At 39.2% G+C, this 15,424-nt stretch overlaps 2 protein-coding genes across 2 annotated transcripts in view; both read left to right on the forward strand.

Moving 5' to 3' along the window:
* LOC311006511 (endosome/lysosome-associated apoptosis and autophagy regulator family member 2-like) overlaps positions 1-5,698 on the forward strand; it is a gene marked incomplete at both ends in the record, with an annotated part of 33,247 nt that extends 27,549 nt beyond the window's left edge. Inside the window, 6 exons of the mRNA XM_083999359.1 lie at positions 1,676-1,772; positions 1,870-1,971; positions 2,464-2,590; positions 2,702-2,880; positions 4,222-4,384; positions 5,627-5,698. Of these exons, the coding sequence (XP_083855485.1) occupies positions 1,676-1,772; positions 1,870-1,971; positions 2,464-2,590; positions 2,702-2,880; positions 4,222-4,384; positions 5,627-5,698 (740 nt within the window). The remainder of the gene's footprint in view (positions 1-1,675; positions 1,773-1,869; positions 1,972-2,463; positions 2,591-2,701; positions 2,881-4,221; positions 4,385-5,626) is intronic.
* Positions 5,699-7,158: 1,460 nt separating this feature from the next.
* LOC311006696 (tetraspanin-9) lies at positions 7,159-15,306 on the forward strand. Its single transcript, XM_083999592.1, has 9 exons — positions 7,159-7,307; positions 8,766-8,807; positions 9,096-9,175; positions 10,069-10,260; positions 12,000-12,074; positions 12,178-12,279; positions 13,246-13,377; positions 13,998-14,081; positions 14,839-15,306. The coding sequence occupies exons 3-9, from the start codon at positions 9,113-9,115 to the stop codon at positions 14,908-14,910; spliced, it is 720 nt and encodes a 239-aa protein (XP_083855718.1). The 5' UTR covers positions 7,159-7,307; positions 8,766-8,807; positions 9,096-9,112; the 3' UTR covers positions 14,911-15,306.
* Positions 15,307-15,424: the final 118 nt, after the last annotated feature.

Genomic DNA, 15,424 nt, shown 5'->3' on the forward strand with positions numbered 1-15,424 from the left:
CACATCACCCGGCTTGTGATGTAATAAGCCGGGTGAAATGAAAACGTCTAGTTAAGAGACACATTTTCTGACTATGGCAGTTTACAAAATGTTGACGTAGTTGTCAAAACTTACGTTTAAGGGGTGAGGAGGCACTCAGGATACGCAAATACACATACTAAAGCAATGAAAAAGTGAGTTTTGCATAATATGTCCCCTTTAACTTAACTGCTATGGCTGCCGTTTGCCGCGAAACGCCGATAGCGACGGGCTAACTTCTGTTAGCCTGTCTATGGAGTTTTGCATTATACGTTAGCATTAAGCTACCGGGCTTTATGCTTAGTTGTGATGCTGGCTAACATCCAAACATCTCTCACAATATGTTGCCTCAAATACGTTGTTGACTTAACTTAGAACAGATGTAGACATCCTTGTTCATTTTATCCACGTTTAGTTGGTGTTGTGGTCTACTGCATAACTTTATCCAGAGCAGACACTTCTCTCGGTTGAGATGTGGCTTGGGAAAGGGTTAAAAAAAATCCCCCCCGTGGCCCAGCCTCTCGAGATACCTAGTGTCTGAGCTGCATGTACCCCATGCACACCGTTTGACCATTTTAAACTTAAAATGTCAAGAAAAAACATATAAAAACGAATGAAAACTGACTAACTGCAATGCATTTCAATGGACGTGGAAGCAGAGAATGTCCGAGTGTATGGGCTAGCTATGCACACTGTGATTGGCTCATCGTGTTTGGGGGCGTGGCTTAGCCATAGGTCAATTCTATATAGTATTGGTCCCACACCAGAAGCAACAGTCACATATTTACAATCTGCCTTCAACGGGTTCCAACAGGCTCTTGTTGAGCATAGGCTTGTTCTGAACCCAGAGAAGACCAAATGCATGTTCTTCTCTAGGACTCAAGTGACTAATAATAACATCAGAATACACACCTTACAGAAAAATACATACATCGACACCACTGAGTCTTATAAATATTTGGGCATCTGGTTGGATAGTAAGCTGTCATTCCAAATAATCAAAAAACTGAAAAAGAAACTTGGTTTTCTCTTCAGGAATAAATCGTGTTTTTCTCTTACCAGCAGAAAAACAATAGTACAATCAACAATTATGCCTGTCTTTGATTATGGGGACACCTTGTACATGCATCCCTCCTCCTCCTTTCTGAGGCCTCTTGATGCAGTGTTTCACAGTGCTTTACGTTTTGTTATGGGTTCTCCACCCACCACTGTGTCTTATATGAAAGAGTGGGTTGGTCTTCTCTCACTTCTCGTAGAGAGCAACACTGCCTCTTGTTTATTTATAAAGCATTGATTGGGAAGCTCCCAACCTACTTAATGTCCTTGTTCCACTTCAGTCTACCAAGACCCACCCGCTCAGCATCATTTATTAGGTTAGACATTCCACGTGTAAATACAGAGGGAGGAAAGAAAGCTTTTAGTTTCTTTGCCCCGGACAAGTGGAATAAACTGTGTAAAATTGTGTTTTGCTTGTATTCTTGTTTTGCGCGGTCGGTGTTGCTGTTGTGTGTTGTTCTATCTCTGTAATCAGGGCGTCATTAAAAAAGATAGCCTGCTCTCAATTGGCTTCCCAGAATAAATAAAGATTTGAAATGAAAAAATCAGCAGCTTCTGATCAACATGTCTGACTCCGTTTCTTCTTCTTCCTCTTCTTCAGGAGCGACAGTCGACTCCGTCCTCAACGGCGTCAACGCCCAACCGGAGCTTTTCCCTGAAAACCCCAAAGATGTTCCAGACATCAACTTCTTCTACAGGTCCAGAACAAAGACACACAGACACAGACACAGAGAGTCAGCGTGTCGTTGTTGTTTTGTCCTCACTGTGTGTTTTTTTGTTTGTTTGTTTTTTTAGGTCGAACCAGCCGACGGCCTCGTGTGATCAGGGCCGGAGTTCAGTCGTCACTGTTCGCTGTAACCCAGAGAAGTCTGAGCGAGGAGAGCTGTCTGTGCCCAGGTAACTCATTATAAACTGTAACTCATGTAGGACGTGTAAAACTGTCTGTCAAACTATGTCAGAAATATGTTTTTTTTTTTTGTTCACCCCATTTTTGGGGTGTTTTTAGTTTGATTGGTCAATATGAGTGTGAACATGATACAACAAGTTATATACCATGAATAAAAACATACATTATTGTGCACATTGGCTTTGGACAGTGAAAACTAAGATTAGATAAGAAAAAACATAGATTATGCACATTATATTCACAAGTTAAATAGGATTGGGACTTAAATATTAAAGGTACTTATGGAGTAAAAAGAGACAACAGTGACAGAACAGAAGCAGATTTATTAATTTATTAAAAAGTACAAGTTGAGTACAATATAATGGGACACAAATGTTTAAAATTAAAAATGTATATACGATGAAAATTAAATACTTTTTTTTTATACAATTAAATTGTAAATCAGATAAAAATTTAGTGTGTGTGTGTGTGTGTGTGTGCAGCTTGTGTCCTGCAGGAACGTGTGATGGTTGTACGTTTAACTTCCTGTGGCAGAGCTCCAGCGCCTGTCCACGCTGCGCTGAGGACGACTACCACCGGATCGAGGGCGCCTGCAAGGGAGGCGTTCAGGTAACACACACAGCGTAGGAATTACAGGAACTGATAAAATCAAACAAAACCAAACAAAACAAGACACATCCTTGTCTCATCCTTCCTCTCTCTCTCTCTGTCTCTCTCTAGGAAACTCTGTACGTCTGGAACGAGCCCAAGCTGTGCACCAAAGGCGCGTCGCTGCCGTCCAGAAGCTCCGCCCCCTGCGAGGCCATCGCCCTGTGGCTGAAGGTCGGCGTGGGCGGCGGGGCGTTCGTGGCCGTGCTGCTCATCTCCCTCACCTGCTACTTCTGGAAGAAGAACAAGAGGTGAGAGACCAGAGGAGAGGGAAGCTGCTGGTTTATTTAACCCCGTGAGTCCAGAGCAACGTGCTCATTAGGATCAGTGCAGCCGCTAGTTAGAGGCAGAGACGTCAGCAACACGCACAACGTTTTATTTACAGCATCAGACACAAGTGAACTCCACAGCAGTGTTTTCATTTTCATTTTCCACATTGGCGCATTCATGTTTTTAGTTTAGTTTTATGCTAGAAGCTTTAGTTCTTCTTTCCTGTGTCCGTGTGCACTCTAAAAAAGTTATAACAATAATTAGCACAGATAATGATACTGATAGTAATTCTAATGATAAGAAAGATAATAAATGATAATACAATAATAATAATAATAATAATAATATGATAAATAATAATGGCTGTCGGTAAACACGTGTTGTTTACACAGTTGTTTTACCTTCTTCAAATAAAATGAAAGAATCCACTGAAATAAAAATTCAGCTATTAAAGAAAATGATCCACTGTTCGGGAAGAAAAATCACTGACTCATCATGATATGTGTGATGAAAATATTTTGAACAAAGAAAATGAAAGTTATGAGGAACAAATGTGATATTTCAAGGAAATTTTTTCTCTTTTCTAAAGTTAAAAATGTAAGAGAAAAAAAAATACAATATATAAAATCATAAATAAATCGCTTTTCTGGAGACTTTTTTTTTTTTTTAGATCAAAACAAATCATAATTTTATTAGAATAATGTCCAAAATGTTCAAGTGAAAGGTCAAAATGTTATGACACACTGCAAAAACTCAAAATCTTTCCAAGAATATTTGTCTTATTTCTAGTCAAAATGTCTCAATTCTAGTTAAAACAAAACTCTTTTCACTTACAATAAGAATCCTCACCTAAAAAAAATGAACTTGTTTTTAGATAATTTTCATTTGTTTCAAACAAATCTTCACTTGAAATAAGTAGAAAAATCTGCCAGTGAAAGGAAGATTTTTGTGCTTGTAATAAGAAAGAAAAAATTGCTCCACTATCAGATTTTTCTACTTATTTCAAGTGAAAATATGTTTGAAAGAAGTTAAAATTGCTACTTTTTAATGTGACGATTCTTATTTTAAGTATAAGTAGATTTGTTTTGACTAGAAATAAGACAAATATTCTTGGTAAGATTTTGAGTTTTTGCGGTGCAGTATGTGTTTGAGAACAGATGTGAGCAGCCTGACTGATTTGAAGCTACAGGTCCTGGCAGATAGAAAAACATTAAATGATGAGTCAGTGAAGAACAGCTGGTTTTAGTCCAGACGAATGAATCAGTCAAAAAAACACGGTGCTGCTGCCTCATGATGACAAAGTGTCTGTGGTCTGTGTTCAGGCTGGAGTACAAGTATTCTCGCCTGGTGATGTCGGCCAACAAGGAGTGTGAGCTGCCAGCTGCAGACAGCTGTGCCCTGGCTGAGGGAGAGGAGCCCGATGACGACGTGGTCTACGCCCAGAAACCAACGCTGCTGGGGAAACTCCGCGCCATCGCCAACAAGGTGAGTATCAGCAGAAAGAGACGTTTAAGAAGATGAAAATGATGTATTTTTACATTTTTCAATTCTTATTTTATTATAGAAGAATTAAGAAAAGTCCAAAATACTTGGGAGATGATGAAGAAAATGTTCTCCACCAAGTCTTTTCTGTAACCTCACATTAAATGTAAAACATCCCCACTTATATAAACAGACATTACAGTGTTTAGAGCTATAAATGAATAGAATTTCAAAATAAGAAACTCTTTTATTAGGTTGACATACTGTACAGTTGGTCCTTCAGCAAAAGAATAGAGGAAATTAAGTGGATAAAAACAAAAATATAGTTAAAGATAAACATAAATCTACCCATAAAATATAAGAAAAAGTATGTCCTTAAACTTAAATGTAGATGAGAAAAACAGAATATGTGAGGATATTTTATTTTGAAAGTAAAAAAAGAGAAAATATTCAGCCCAGTTGTAATCAATCAAATAAAAAGATGCCCAATATGACAACATGAATAAGAATAACAGATTGAGCGGGTTTGTAAATTTTGTAGTAAATTTTCTTACTAGCATATATTTAAAGGGATAGTTAAACATTTTGGCAAATTGGCCCATTGTCATAATCCCTATAGTCATAGCAGTAGGTTCGTTATCTTTGTCGGTGCAAGCTATTTTTAGAACGGCGGGGCAGAGCCGTGAGCTGCTCAGAGCTACGCTACGGAGGCTCATGGGATTTCTTGGTTTCCCTCATCAAACTCATCAAATACACAATCCAACAACTCCACAACGCTCTGGTGGACAAGTTGTGACCTGCACATTCACCACGCTATGAGATAATAACACAACGTTACCAGACAGAGTTGTTTTAGAGGTAAATTCATGCAAAACCGCTGATGCGCGTTGCCTTCAGGGACAGTTTTTCATCAAGCAGTCTCTGCATTTACCTCTAAAACAACTCTGTCTGGTAACGTTGTGTTATTATCTCATAGCGTGGTGAATGTGCAGGTCACAACTTGTCCACCAGAGCGTTGTGGAGTTGTTGGATTGTGTATTTTATAAGTTTGATGAGGGGAAACCAAGAAATCCCATGAGCCTCTGTAGCGTAGCTCTGAGCAGCTCACGGCTCTGCTCCACCGTTCTAAAAATAGCTTGCACCGACAATTAAAGGTAACGAACCTACTGCTATGACTATAGGCATAATTATGGCAAACTGTTGAACTATCCCTTTAATATGTGTATATGTGTGTGTGTGTTTCAGCACGAGGGCAGAGATAGCGGTGAGTCGGTGCAGCTGAACTCCTCCCAGTCTGATCGATGGGTGCTGGGATGAACAACAGACACAGTCGGTCGGTCGTTGCCACAGAGTTAAACAACGGAGGAACATTCAGTCAGTGAAGGCGTCACTGTCGCCTCCTTATGTGACCTTTGACCCCCCCAAATACACCAATACAGTCACCAATAATACAGATCCCAGTTCAGTTCACTGGAGAACGTTTGCCTGGTTCGCTGCTGCTGCTGCTGCTGCTGGACACTCGGCTTTTTTTATCCCCTCGACTCTCTAGAGCCAACAGGAAACACAGTCAGTCCTGCTTTAACGCCGCCTGTTGCCATGGATGATTCAACCAGAAGATTTAAAAAAAGGAGAAAAAAATACCCTGCTTTTAATGTTTTTTGTATATTTTGTATTTTCATTTGGTATTTTCTGTTCAGAGTCATGTATTTATATCAATGTTTATGTTATGATGATGATGACGAACCTTTATTAAAGTCTGATTTGGCTTTGGGATTCTGTTTGCGTGGATGTTTTTGAGTTCAGAAAAGTGACGATGATCATAATATAATAGGCCTATAGTACATAAAAACATAGATATGATAGAAAAGCAAAAAGAAAAGAAGATGACAACAAAGATAATGTATAAAATAAGAATAAACGAAGGCCATAAAGTCCTGATAGCTGAGAATATTACTGTCAGATATTGTAATGTAATATGTGCAAATACTTGCTGTGTATTTGAAACTCCGCGCCATCGCCAACAAGGTGAGTATCAGCAGAAAGTGACGTTTGAGAAGATGAAAATTATGTATTTTTCAAAATGTCTTATTTTTTTTATAGAAGAATTAAGAAAAGTCCAAAATACTTGGGAGATGATGAAGAAAGTGACCTCCACCAAGTCTTTTCTGTAACCTCACATTAAATGTTAAACATCCCCACTTATATAAACAGACATTACAGTGTTTAGAGCTTTAAATGAATAGAATTTCAAAATAAGAAACTCTTTTATTAGGTTGACATACACTTGGTCCTTCAGTAAAAGAATAGATGAAATAATATAGTACATTTTTATAGTTAAAGATAAACATAAATCTACCCATAAAATATAAGGAAAAATATGTCCTTAAACTAAGATGTATATGAGGAAAAACAGAATAGGATATTTTATTTTGAAAGTAAAAAAAGTAAACGAAGGCCATAAAGTCCTGAGAAGAATATTACTGTCAGATATTGTAATGTAATGTGTGCAAATACTTGCTGTGTATTTGAACGCAGCAGTGAACACATTATAGGCTACAAAAAATAATAAATAAATAAAAAAACATAACATGTAAATCCACTGGTGCCCCAGGTGGTGCGTTCAGGGACCGGGCACAACCGAGCAACATGTGGTTGGGTAGAACCGGGGTCGTCGCCCGGCTGGTCCCTCTTTGCACAGCCGACGGCCACGCCTCCTCTCCGGCTGCTCCTCCTCCTCTCTCTCCCTCCTCCTCCTCCTGCTCCTGCTGCTCCTCCTCCTCCTCCTGCTCTCCGGCCATCGACGAAACTTCAAAGCGGACTTTTACTTCTTTTTTTTGGTTTGTGTTTTGTCTTTTTCCACCTGAAGCAGCGCAACTTTCTGCGGCTGAATCTCGACGCGAAGATGAGTTCAAGTTCGTAGCTAACGGTAGGAAACTGAAACTGTAACGTTTCTTTTCCCTTTAGCTTTCCCCCCCTCCTCTCCTCTCCTCTCCTCTTGTCTTTCTGTCTGCCTCATCTCTCCCAGGGCATGGACATGAAAACAATCACGGCCCGAGCGAGCGAGCAAAAAATAGCAACTTATCGTCGAGTATTTGAACATTTAAGAGTTTTATCAGCACGAAAACGGTTAAATTAGCACATTAAGCTAACGGGCGCGTGCGTATGTTTGTTCAGTTTAATCGGAAACTTTCGTGAAAAACCGCAGATTGAAGTTCGGAGCAGTGACGTCACGCCAGAGCTACAGAAGCTACTAAACACTTTTTATTAGGAGACTATTAGCTTTATTTGGACATTAACTAATCAAATAATCCATCAAAGACGTTAAATAGGTTAGTTATTAACCTTTTAATTAAAAATATAGGCCTATCACTGTTTTCTTGGACTGCCTTTAGCATTTTATTGTACAGCAAGAAAAGAATGGCTACAGCACGTTGAACATGAAATAACAGCCATGTAGATAGTGGATTGGTGAAATATAAACTAATATGTTGTGTTCTTAATTTCATTTCATTTCATTTCATTTCATAACCTTTATTTAAACTCGGAGATATATTGAGGAGCAACCTCATTTACAATATAGCCGAGATGAAACACAGAACATATAAGACAGAAGACAAAACAATTGAGACATACATAAATATTCAGACATAACAAACATACATAAGCATAACTTGAACACTAAGTGTAGTTAAAAGCGGGAGCAGTTAGAAGTAAAATATGATGTAATTATGGATTTAAATCGATTCCTATTTCCAATTTAATGTCTAACGTTATGATATTGAAACCTGGATTAGTAAATGATGCAGTGAGGCAAAATCTTAAATTAGAGTCTAATGTATAAAACATGAACATGTGTAATTGTTTTATTTTTTCATAATTATCTTTTAATGCTTTTCTTTGACCTCTAGTTTTTTTTTTAGGATCTTTGGGATTGTAGTCAGTCACCAGGAAGTTACTTAGTCAACAAGTATTTGAAGTATTTACTTATCTGGTTTTGGACTGTTAGTCAGACAAAACGGCAATTTAAAGATCGTGGTTGAGTTACTGGAGAATAAAGACAGACATTTCCCCAATTTATATTATAAATCTAGCAATTAATGAATAAAATAGGCTATACAACGGATTATTTGTAAAATGTACACTTTTGCGGCCTGTTCTTCTGTTCTACCTATCAGTTTATTGTCCTGTGTGGACCAAGGAGGACACAGTCATGTCCATCAAAAACAAACTTACATGAGAAATACTTGAAAATGTTATAAAATGCTGATTTATCTCCATTAAAGTGTTTTCATCTGGTTTTGTCTGTGAACTTAAAGCATTTCTGTCATTGATAGATGTACATGTGCAGTGCTGTGTAAAGACTTGTGTACCTTTTGTGCGACAGGGACACCACTAGAGCTTCTCCCTTCTCCTGTTTGTTGACGTGGTGAGTCAAACTGCTCGTGATTATGACTGTTCACAGTTAATGTGACGTAACGGAGAACAAAGTGTTGTTGTTTTTCTCTGAATCCTGCCCAATTATTATGACATATGACAACAATTTAATACCATAAAAGTTCATGTTAGTCCTAAAATCTGTCACTAGTTTAATTTATTCCTTCCTGACGCTGAAGTTGGACTGACTACAGATTAAAACAAAACATTTCAAAGACTGTGTAAGTGACCTCATCACTTGAATATAGTCTTTATTTTAATATATTTTTATTTTTTGCAGTGCCGGTCGATTCAATCATGGCTCGCGGCTGCATCTGTTGCGTGAAATACATGCTCTTCCTCTTCAACCTGCTCTTCTGGGTAACTCCTCCACACACACACACACACACACACACACACACACACACACACACACACACACACACACACACACACACACACACACACACACACACACACACACACAAGGAAGAGTCAGGAAATGTTCTTTTTTTTCAACTTTATTGAAAGTTGTAGCAAAAACAAACAATTCAGTCATCAGATTAACAATATAAGAAAATAAATTTTGGTGACAGACCTCATCGTATCCCATGAGAATTATAATTGTTGTGACAGATTATTGGTTGAACATTTCTGAATGTATGATCATTATTGATATACATTCTTATTTGTCATTAACTTAAGAGACTTACTCCCCCTCTCCCTTGCCCTTAGGAGGTCTTTCACCTCCTACCAGGCCATTGCCTTAATAAGAATGTATTCTTAGCAATTCTTGCCTGGTAAAATAAAGGTTTACTACTACTACTACTACTTAAAATAATAATCAACTTCAATCAAAAACAATTTAAATGGTGGTGAAGAATTCTGAAATTTGCATTTATGGATATGAAATTGCCCCAATAAAATATAAAAGGTTTACTGTAGTACATAGTTTCTTTTCTTTGATTTCAAAATAAGTAATAACGTTCTTCCCCTCAATGTTGATTTTACGTTTTGTTTTACATAATATATAGTTCCTAAGTTCTTTCCAATATGAACAACCATAAAACAAATGAGTTACATTTTCAAGTTCAATTTTTACAAAAGGTTAATTTTTTGTCAGGAAATGTCCTTATGATGTCACCGTGAATCAGCCATGACATCAGTACAAACACACATAAACACATGAATTAAAGGTCCTTCGTTATCATTAGATGGACAGGAAGTGTGTTGAGTTTCCTGTGTGTGTGTGTGTGTGTGTGTGTGTGTCTCAGCTGGGCGGCTGCGGGCTGCTGGGTGTCGGCGTGTGGCTGTCGGTGTCTCAGGGCAGCTTCGCCACGCTGTCGCCCTCCTTCCCGTCGCTCTCCGCCGCCAACCTCATCATCACCCTCGGCACCGTTGTCATGGTGACGGGCTTCCTGGGCTGCCTGGGCGCCATCAAGGAGAACAAGTGCCTGCTGCTGAGCGTGAGTGGACTACGTTAACTTACCCACAATGCATCACCAAAACCCTTGAAGATTTGATTATTTAAAGGAGAATTCCGGTCATTTTCTAAGTAACGCTCTATAGGACGAATCGCTTTGTTGTTTACAACTACTTCCGGGTAGAAAACCAGCATTCGAACAATAGTGACGGACGAGAGTTTCGCTATATATATCTACTTTTTCATGTTACTATATCGCCGTTTAGACTTATCTGATGTTGGTAAAGTCTATAAAACCAATGATTGGACAAACATTACTATTTACGTGTGCACATTTTTGTAATTAGTCATGGTTATCATAGATTAGCTGGGCTAACGGTTAGCTACCTGTTTAACTTTAATAACTCAGTGACTCAATAAACGCTCCATGAAAAAATATTTTCTCCAGCGGATATCTGAGTTACAACATGACTGAGCAAACTGGAGTAGTTTCATGTCGTGTCCGACAAAGGGAGGGTTTTAACAGCTGACGTCTTGGTGTTAGCTTAGCTACCGCCGTTAGCTTAGCTACCGCCGCTAGCTGTCCCTGTCAGCTGCAGCCACTGATGCTTTCTAGACATCGTGATTCCCCCAAACTGAATAAATACAACACATAGCAACACGAAACACACACACAGAAATAGTAATGTTTCTTCAATCGTTTCATATTTGTCTAAACGGTGATAGGGCGTGAAAAATATGATATAGCCTAGCTAAACTCTTGTTCGTTACTACTGTTCTCATTCAAATTACGTGCAGATTTTCTACCTGGAAGTAGAATGTAAACAACAAGGCGATTCGGTCTATAGCTCTAAGTCTCTGAGTGCGACCATAGGAAAAGACCCGAGAAAAATATGTGCAGCCCGGACCTAGCTCTCCTGCTGCTAGCTACACCGCTATGTTGCAGCTAAACAGCGAAGTAATGGGGGCAGAACTATAAAGCCGCGACTTTGGCCTCTATATTATGCTCAAAATATCTGTACAAATGCTTTGCAACATCCACCAGTTCCTTACCACACAACACTGACTGTGCATAAACTCTGTTAATAATATGAGAGAGCAGTGCTACATGTGTGTTTTTGTCACGTAGCTCTGTTCATGCTAGCTTCCTGGTTAGACCTTACTAGTCGACTGTCGAGCGCATCGGTGCAGAAAGTGGATGAAGGAGAATATACATATCCGGATCCGATGATTAAGAGATGGAGGAACATTTTGAATTTGATGGTCGTGCGTGTTTATTCGAACCAGAATATACAGATGAGAAGCACTAGTCTTCATTAATATGGAAACAGTCCCGAGCTCGACAGTCGACTAGTAAGGTCTACCCAGGAAGCTAGCATGAACAGAGTAGCACTGCTCTCTCGTATTAACAGAGTTTATTCACACTCAGTGTTGTGTGGTAAAGCACTGGTGGATGTTGCAAAGCATGTGTAGTGATATTTTGAGCATAATAGAGGCCAAAGTCACTGTTTTAAAGTTCTGCCCCCATTACTTTGCTGTTTAACTGCAGTGTAGCGCAGCTAGCAGGAGGAAAGCTAGGTCTGGGCTGCACATATCTTTCTCATCTCATTTTTTCCTATGGTCGCACTCGAGGGCCTAGAGCTGTAGCTTTAATTCAAAAATGACCGGAATTCTCCTTTAATATCTGGCATGTATTTTTTAACAATGGATCTTATATTTACGACTTTTTTTCACATGGTTTTAATTTCACCCTCCATTCTCCTGTGATGTGACTTCTCTTAGTTCTTCATCGTTCTGTTGATCATCCTCTTGGCCGAACTTATCCTCCTCATCCTGTTTTTCGTCTACACAGACAAGGTAAAAAAAACTGCGTAAATGAACGTTCAATATTCATCAACAACATGTGAGGCGACATGTTGTTACGTAATCCACCCGTCTGTCCTCCTCTGTCCAAACCAAGGTGAGCGAAAACGCCAGACGGGACCTGAAAGAAGGTTTGGTGCTGTACAACACGGATAACAACGCCGGCCTGAGGGACGCGTGGAATACCATCCAGGGAGAGGTGAGTTACAGAATAGTCACCAAAAAAAAAAAAAAATCAAGTTTGTTTAAAGGGATACGCCAACATTTTTCTTTTTTTTCGTGTCTTGCCTCACTCCCGAGTCCATGACCAGCAGATAGACACCATCCTTTCGACTGTGCGTGCAGTAACAAGGGAGATAGAGCCGTATCGCCCGTAACTAGCTTAGCTCAAACGCTGGAAGTGTATGGGTAGTGTTAGCCTGCCTCCACCTAAAGTCATCAGAGAAACTCTTCAGCAACTCTAAATGGAAACCAGCGGGCCGATCTTCGTCTCAGAGCTGACAAAACTCTCCGGTAAGGCATCTTGAGCGGTCAAATGCCGCTAACGGGACGAGATCGGTCAAAACGGAGGATTTCAAGCAAAGACGGTTTATTTTGGTTCAAGCTAGCTACATCGAGGGTAGGTTAGCTTCCTATTTCAAAGTAAAAGAACAAATTCTATCATCATGGTTTTCTGTATGTAAAGGGCAACGGGTGTTTTATTTTGTGAAAGTAACCGGAAGTGCGTTGGTCACAACGGCTAGCTTGAGTAGCGTCGAATTCGTCCAACAAAATTGTAAACAGCTGGTATTTAGACAAATTAACGACACACTGCTGATCGAAACGGCTACTTTCTCGCCTAAAAATGTTTGAAATGTTGATAAAGTGATATATTTACAGAGTTTAGAGCTAAAATGAAATCAGCTTCTGACTGCTGATTTCGGCTTGGGTAGGAGGCAGGCTAACACTACCTATACACTTCCAGTGTTTGAGCTAAGCTAATTACGGGCGATACGGCTCTATCTCCCTTGTTACTACACGCACAGTTGAAAGGATGGTGTCTATCTGCTGGTCATGGACTTGGGAGTGAGGCAAGACACACACAAAAAAAAAATGTTGGCATGTTATGTTGTCCCTTAAAGCGCTTTATTTTGAAATAACCAGTGACCGTTTCCTCCCTGGACAGTGGCGGTGCTGTGGCGTGATGAACCACAACGACTGGTACACCGCCCTGCACGACCACATGGTTCCCGACCGCTGCTGCCAGCAGTTTTACCCCGGCTGTGGCCGAAACGCCTCCAACACCTTCTGGACACGGGTCAGTCCTCCTGAATTTATAAATAATACTGATAATCTGTGTTTTTATATTTATTGCAATACATGAAAAGACCAAAATAATGATTAACCAATTCAAATATTGTGTCAGTTCTTCTAAAATCTGCTTTATGTGTTCATCCACCACTGAAAATAGTCCCCGATAAAAATAGTGTTCACTCTTGTTTGATTAAAGTGGCTATTAAAGTCTTATTTTACAAAGCGAAACTAAATATTTGTGACACATTTTAACATTTTACAGTGCATTATATTTTTGGTTTTGATATTTTCATTGTATTAACTGATGTTTATATCACAAGAATCGTCTTTAAAGACTTAAATCTGGTCCTTTTTTTTGTAATTCACTTTTTATTGTTTTTTAACAGCGCAACAAAAGGACCAATATATATATATATATGAACGTGAATAATAACAAGACCAAAACAACATAATTCTTGACATAAATCATTAAAAAGATCTTGTGTGAAACTTAAAGAAAATATGACATAATTTCACACTATTTAAAAAGTAACTTGTTTAACCTTTTGGTTTTGATGCATTTCAGATTTGTATTTCTCTTAACAACAACACAGGTTCACGTTTGTTTTTGTACGTTTATTTCAGGGCTGCTATGAGAAGGTGGAGGAGTGGCTGGACGACAACAAACACCTTCTGGGAACCATCGCCATGTGTGTGTTGGTCATACAGGTGAGCAGCTGTGTGTTTAATCTCTGTATAAAACAGTAAACTGATCAATTATTGTTAAAGGGATAGTTCAACATTTTGGCAAATTGGCCCATTGCCATAATCCCTATAGTTTTAGGAGTAGGTTTGTTACCTTTAATTGTCGGTGCAAGCTATTTTTAGAACGGCGGAGAAGAGCGGCGAGCTGCTCAGAGCTACGCTACAGAGGCTCATGGGATTTCTTGGTTTCCCTCATCAAACTCATCAAATACACAATCCAACATCTCCACAACGCTCTGGTGGACAAGTTGTGACCTGCACATTCACCACGCTATGAGATAATAACACAACGTTACCAGACAGAGTTGTTTTAGAGGGAAATTCATGTAAAACCGCTGATGCGCGTTGCCTTCAGGGACAGTTTTTCATCAAGCAGTCTCTGCATTTCCCTCAAAAACAACTCTGTCTGGTAACGTTGTGTTATTTATCTCATAGCGTGGTGAATGTGCAGGTCACAACTTGTCCACCAGAGCGTTGTGGAGATGTTGGATTGTGTATTTGATGAGTTTGATGAGGGAAACCAAGAAATCCCATGAGCCTCTGTAGCGTAGCTCTGAGCAGCTCGCCGCTCTTCTCCGCCGTTCTAAAAATAGCTTGCACCGACAATTAAAGGTAACAAACCTACTCCTAAAACTATAGGGATTATGGCAATGGGCCAATTTGCCAAAATGTTGAACTATCCCTTTAATAATAATAATAATGATATATTCTCCTCTCTCAGCTCCTGGGCATGGCTTTCTCCATGACGCTGTACCAACAGATCCACCGAGCAGGGAAGAAGTACGAAGCCTGAGGCGCTCGTTTCAATCCGTGTTAATACTGGGTACATTACATATATCACATCTGTCACATCTGTTACTCTCATCTATTGTTTATAGTCAGAATAAGCCAGTTATCATGTGTGTGTGTTTGTTGTGTGTGTATGTGTGTGTGTGCCACTACAGCCTTTTATAATTTGTTTTTTTTATCAGTTAATGTTGTGAATAGCCTTGAAACTAGTTTTTATTACAGTTAGTTTTTTTTAATCGCACTATAATGAGTGTTTTTATGTAAAAAAAAAATGTTTTAAAAAGGACTGATTGATGGTTTTGAAGTGACGCCTGTGGAATAAACGAATGTAAAGATGCATTTAGATGAAACGAGCCTCTTGTACTAATAACTTGATCAATAAAAAGCAGAGAGCACTCGTCACAGGAGCTTTTTTAGTTGTTTTAGTGATAAACACTCACTGACCTCGTCACTCGTGTTTTCACCACAGATATCCTTTGATTACACAGATAAAAGCAGAGTCGCCATCAGGTCAAACA

Source organism: Trachurus trachurus (assembly GCF_905171665.1).
Source record: "Trachurus trachurus genome assembly, chromosome: 23".
Classification (NCBI taxonomy): domain Eukaryota; kingdom Metazoa; phylum Chordata; class Actinopteri; order Carangiformes; family Carangidae; genus Trachurus; species Trachurus trachurus.

Coding starts and splice junctions, on each gene's coding strand:
- LOC311006696 (XM_083999592.1), top strand. CDS start 9,113: ATGGCTCGCGGCTGCATCTGTTGCGTGAAATACATGCTCTTCCTCTTC. Junction 9,176..10,068: donor TCTTCAACCTGCTCTTCTGG/GTAACTCCTCCA, acceptor TGTGTGTCTCAG/CTGGGCGGCTGCGGGCTGCT. Junction 12,075..12,177: donor TTTTCGTCTACACAGACAAG/GTAAAAAAAACT, acceptor GTCCAAACCAAG/GTGAGCGAAAACGCCAGACG.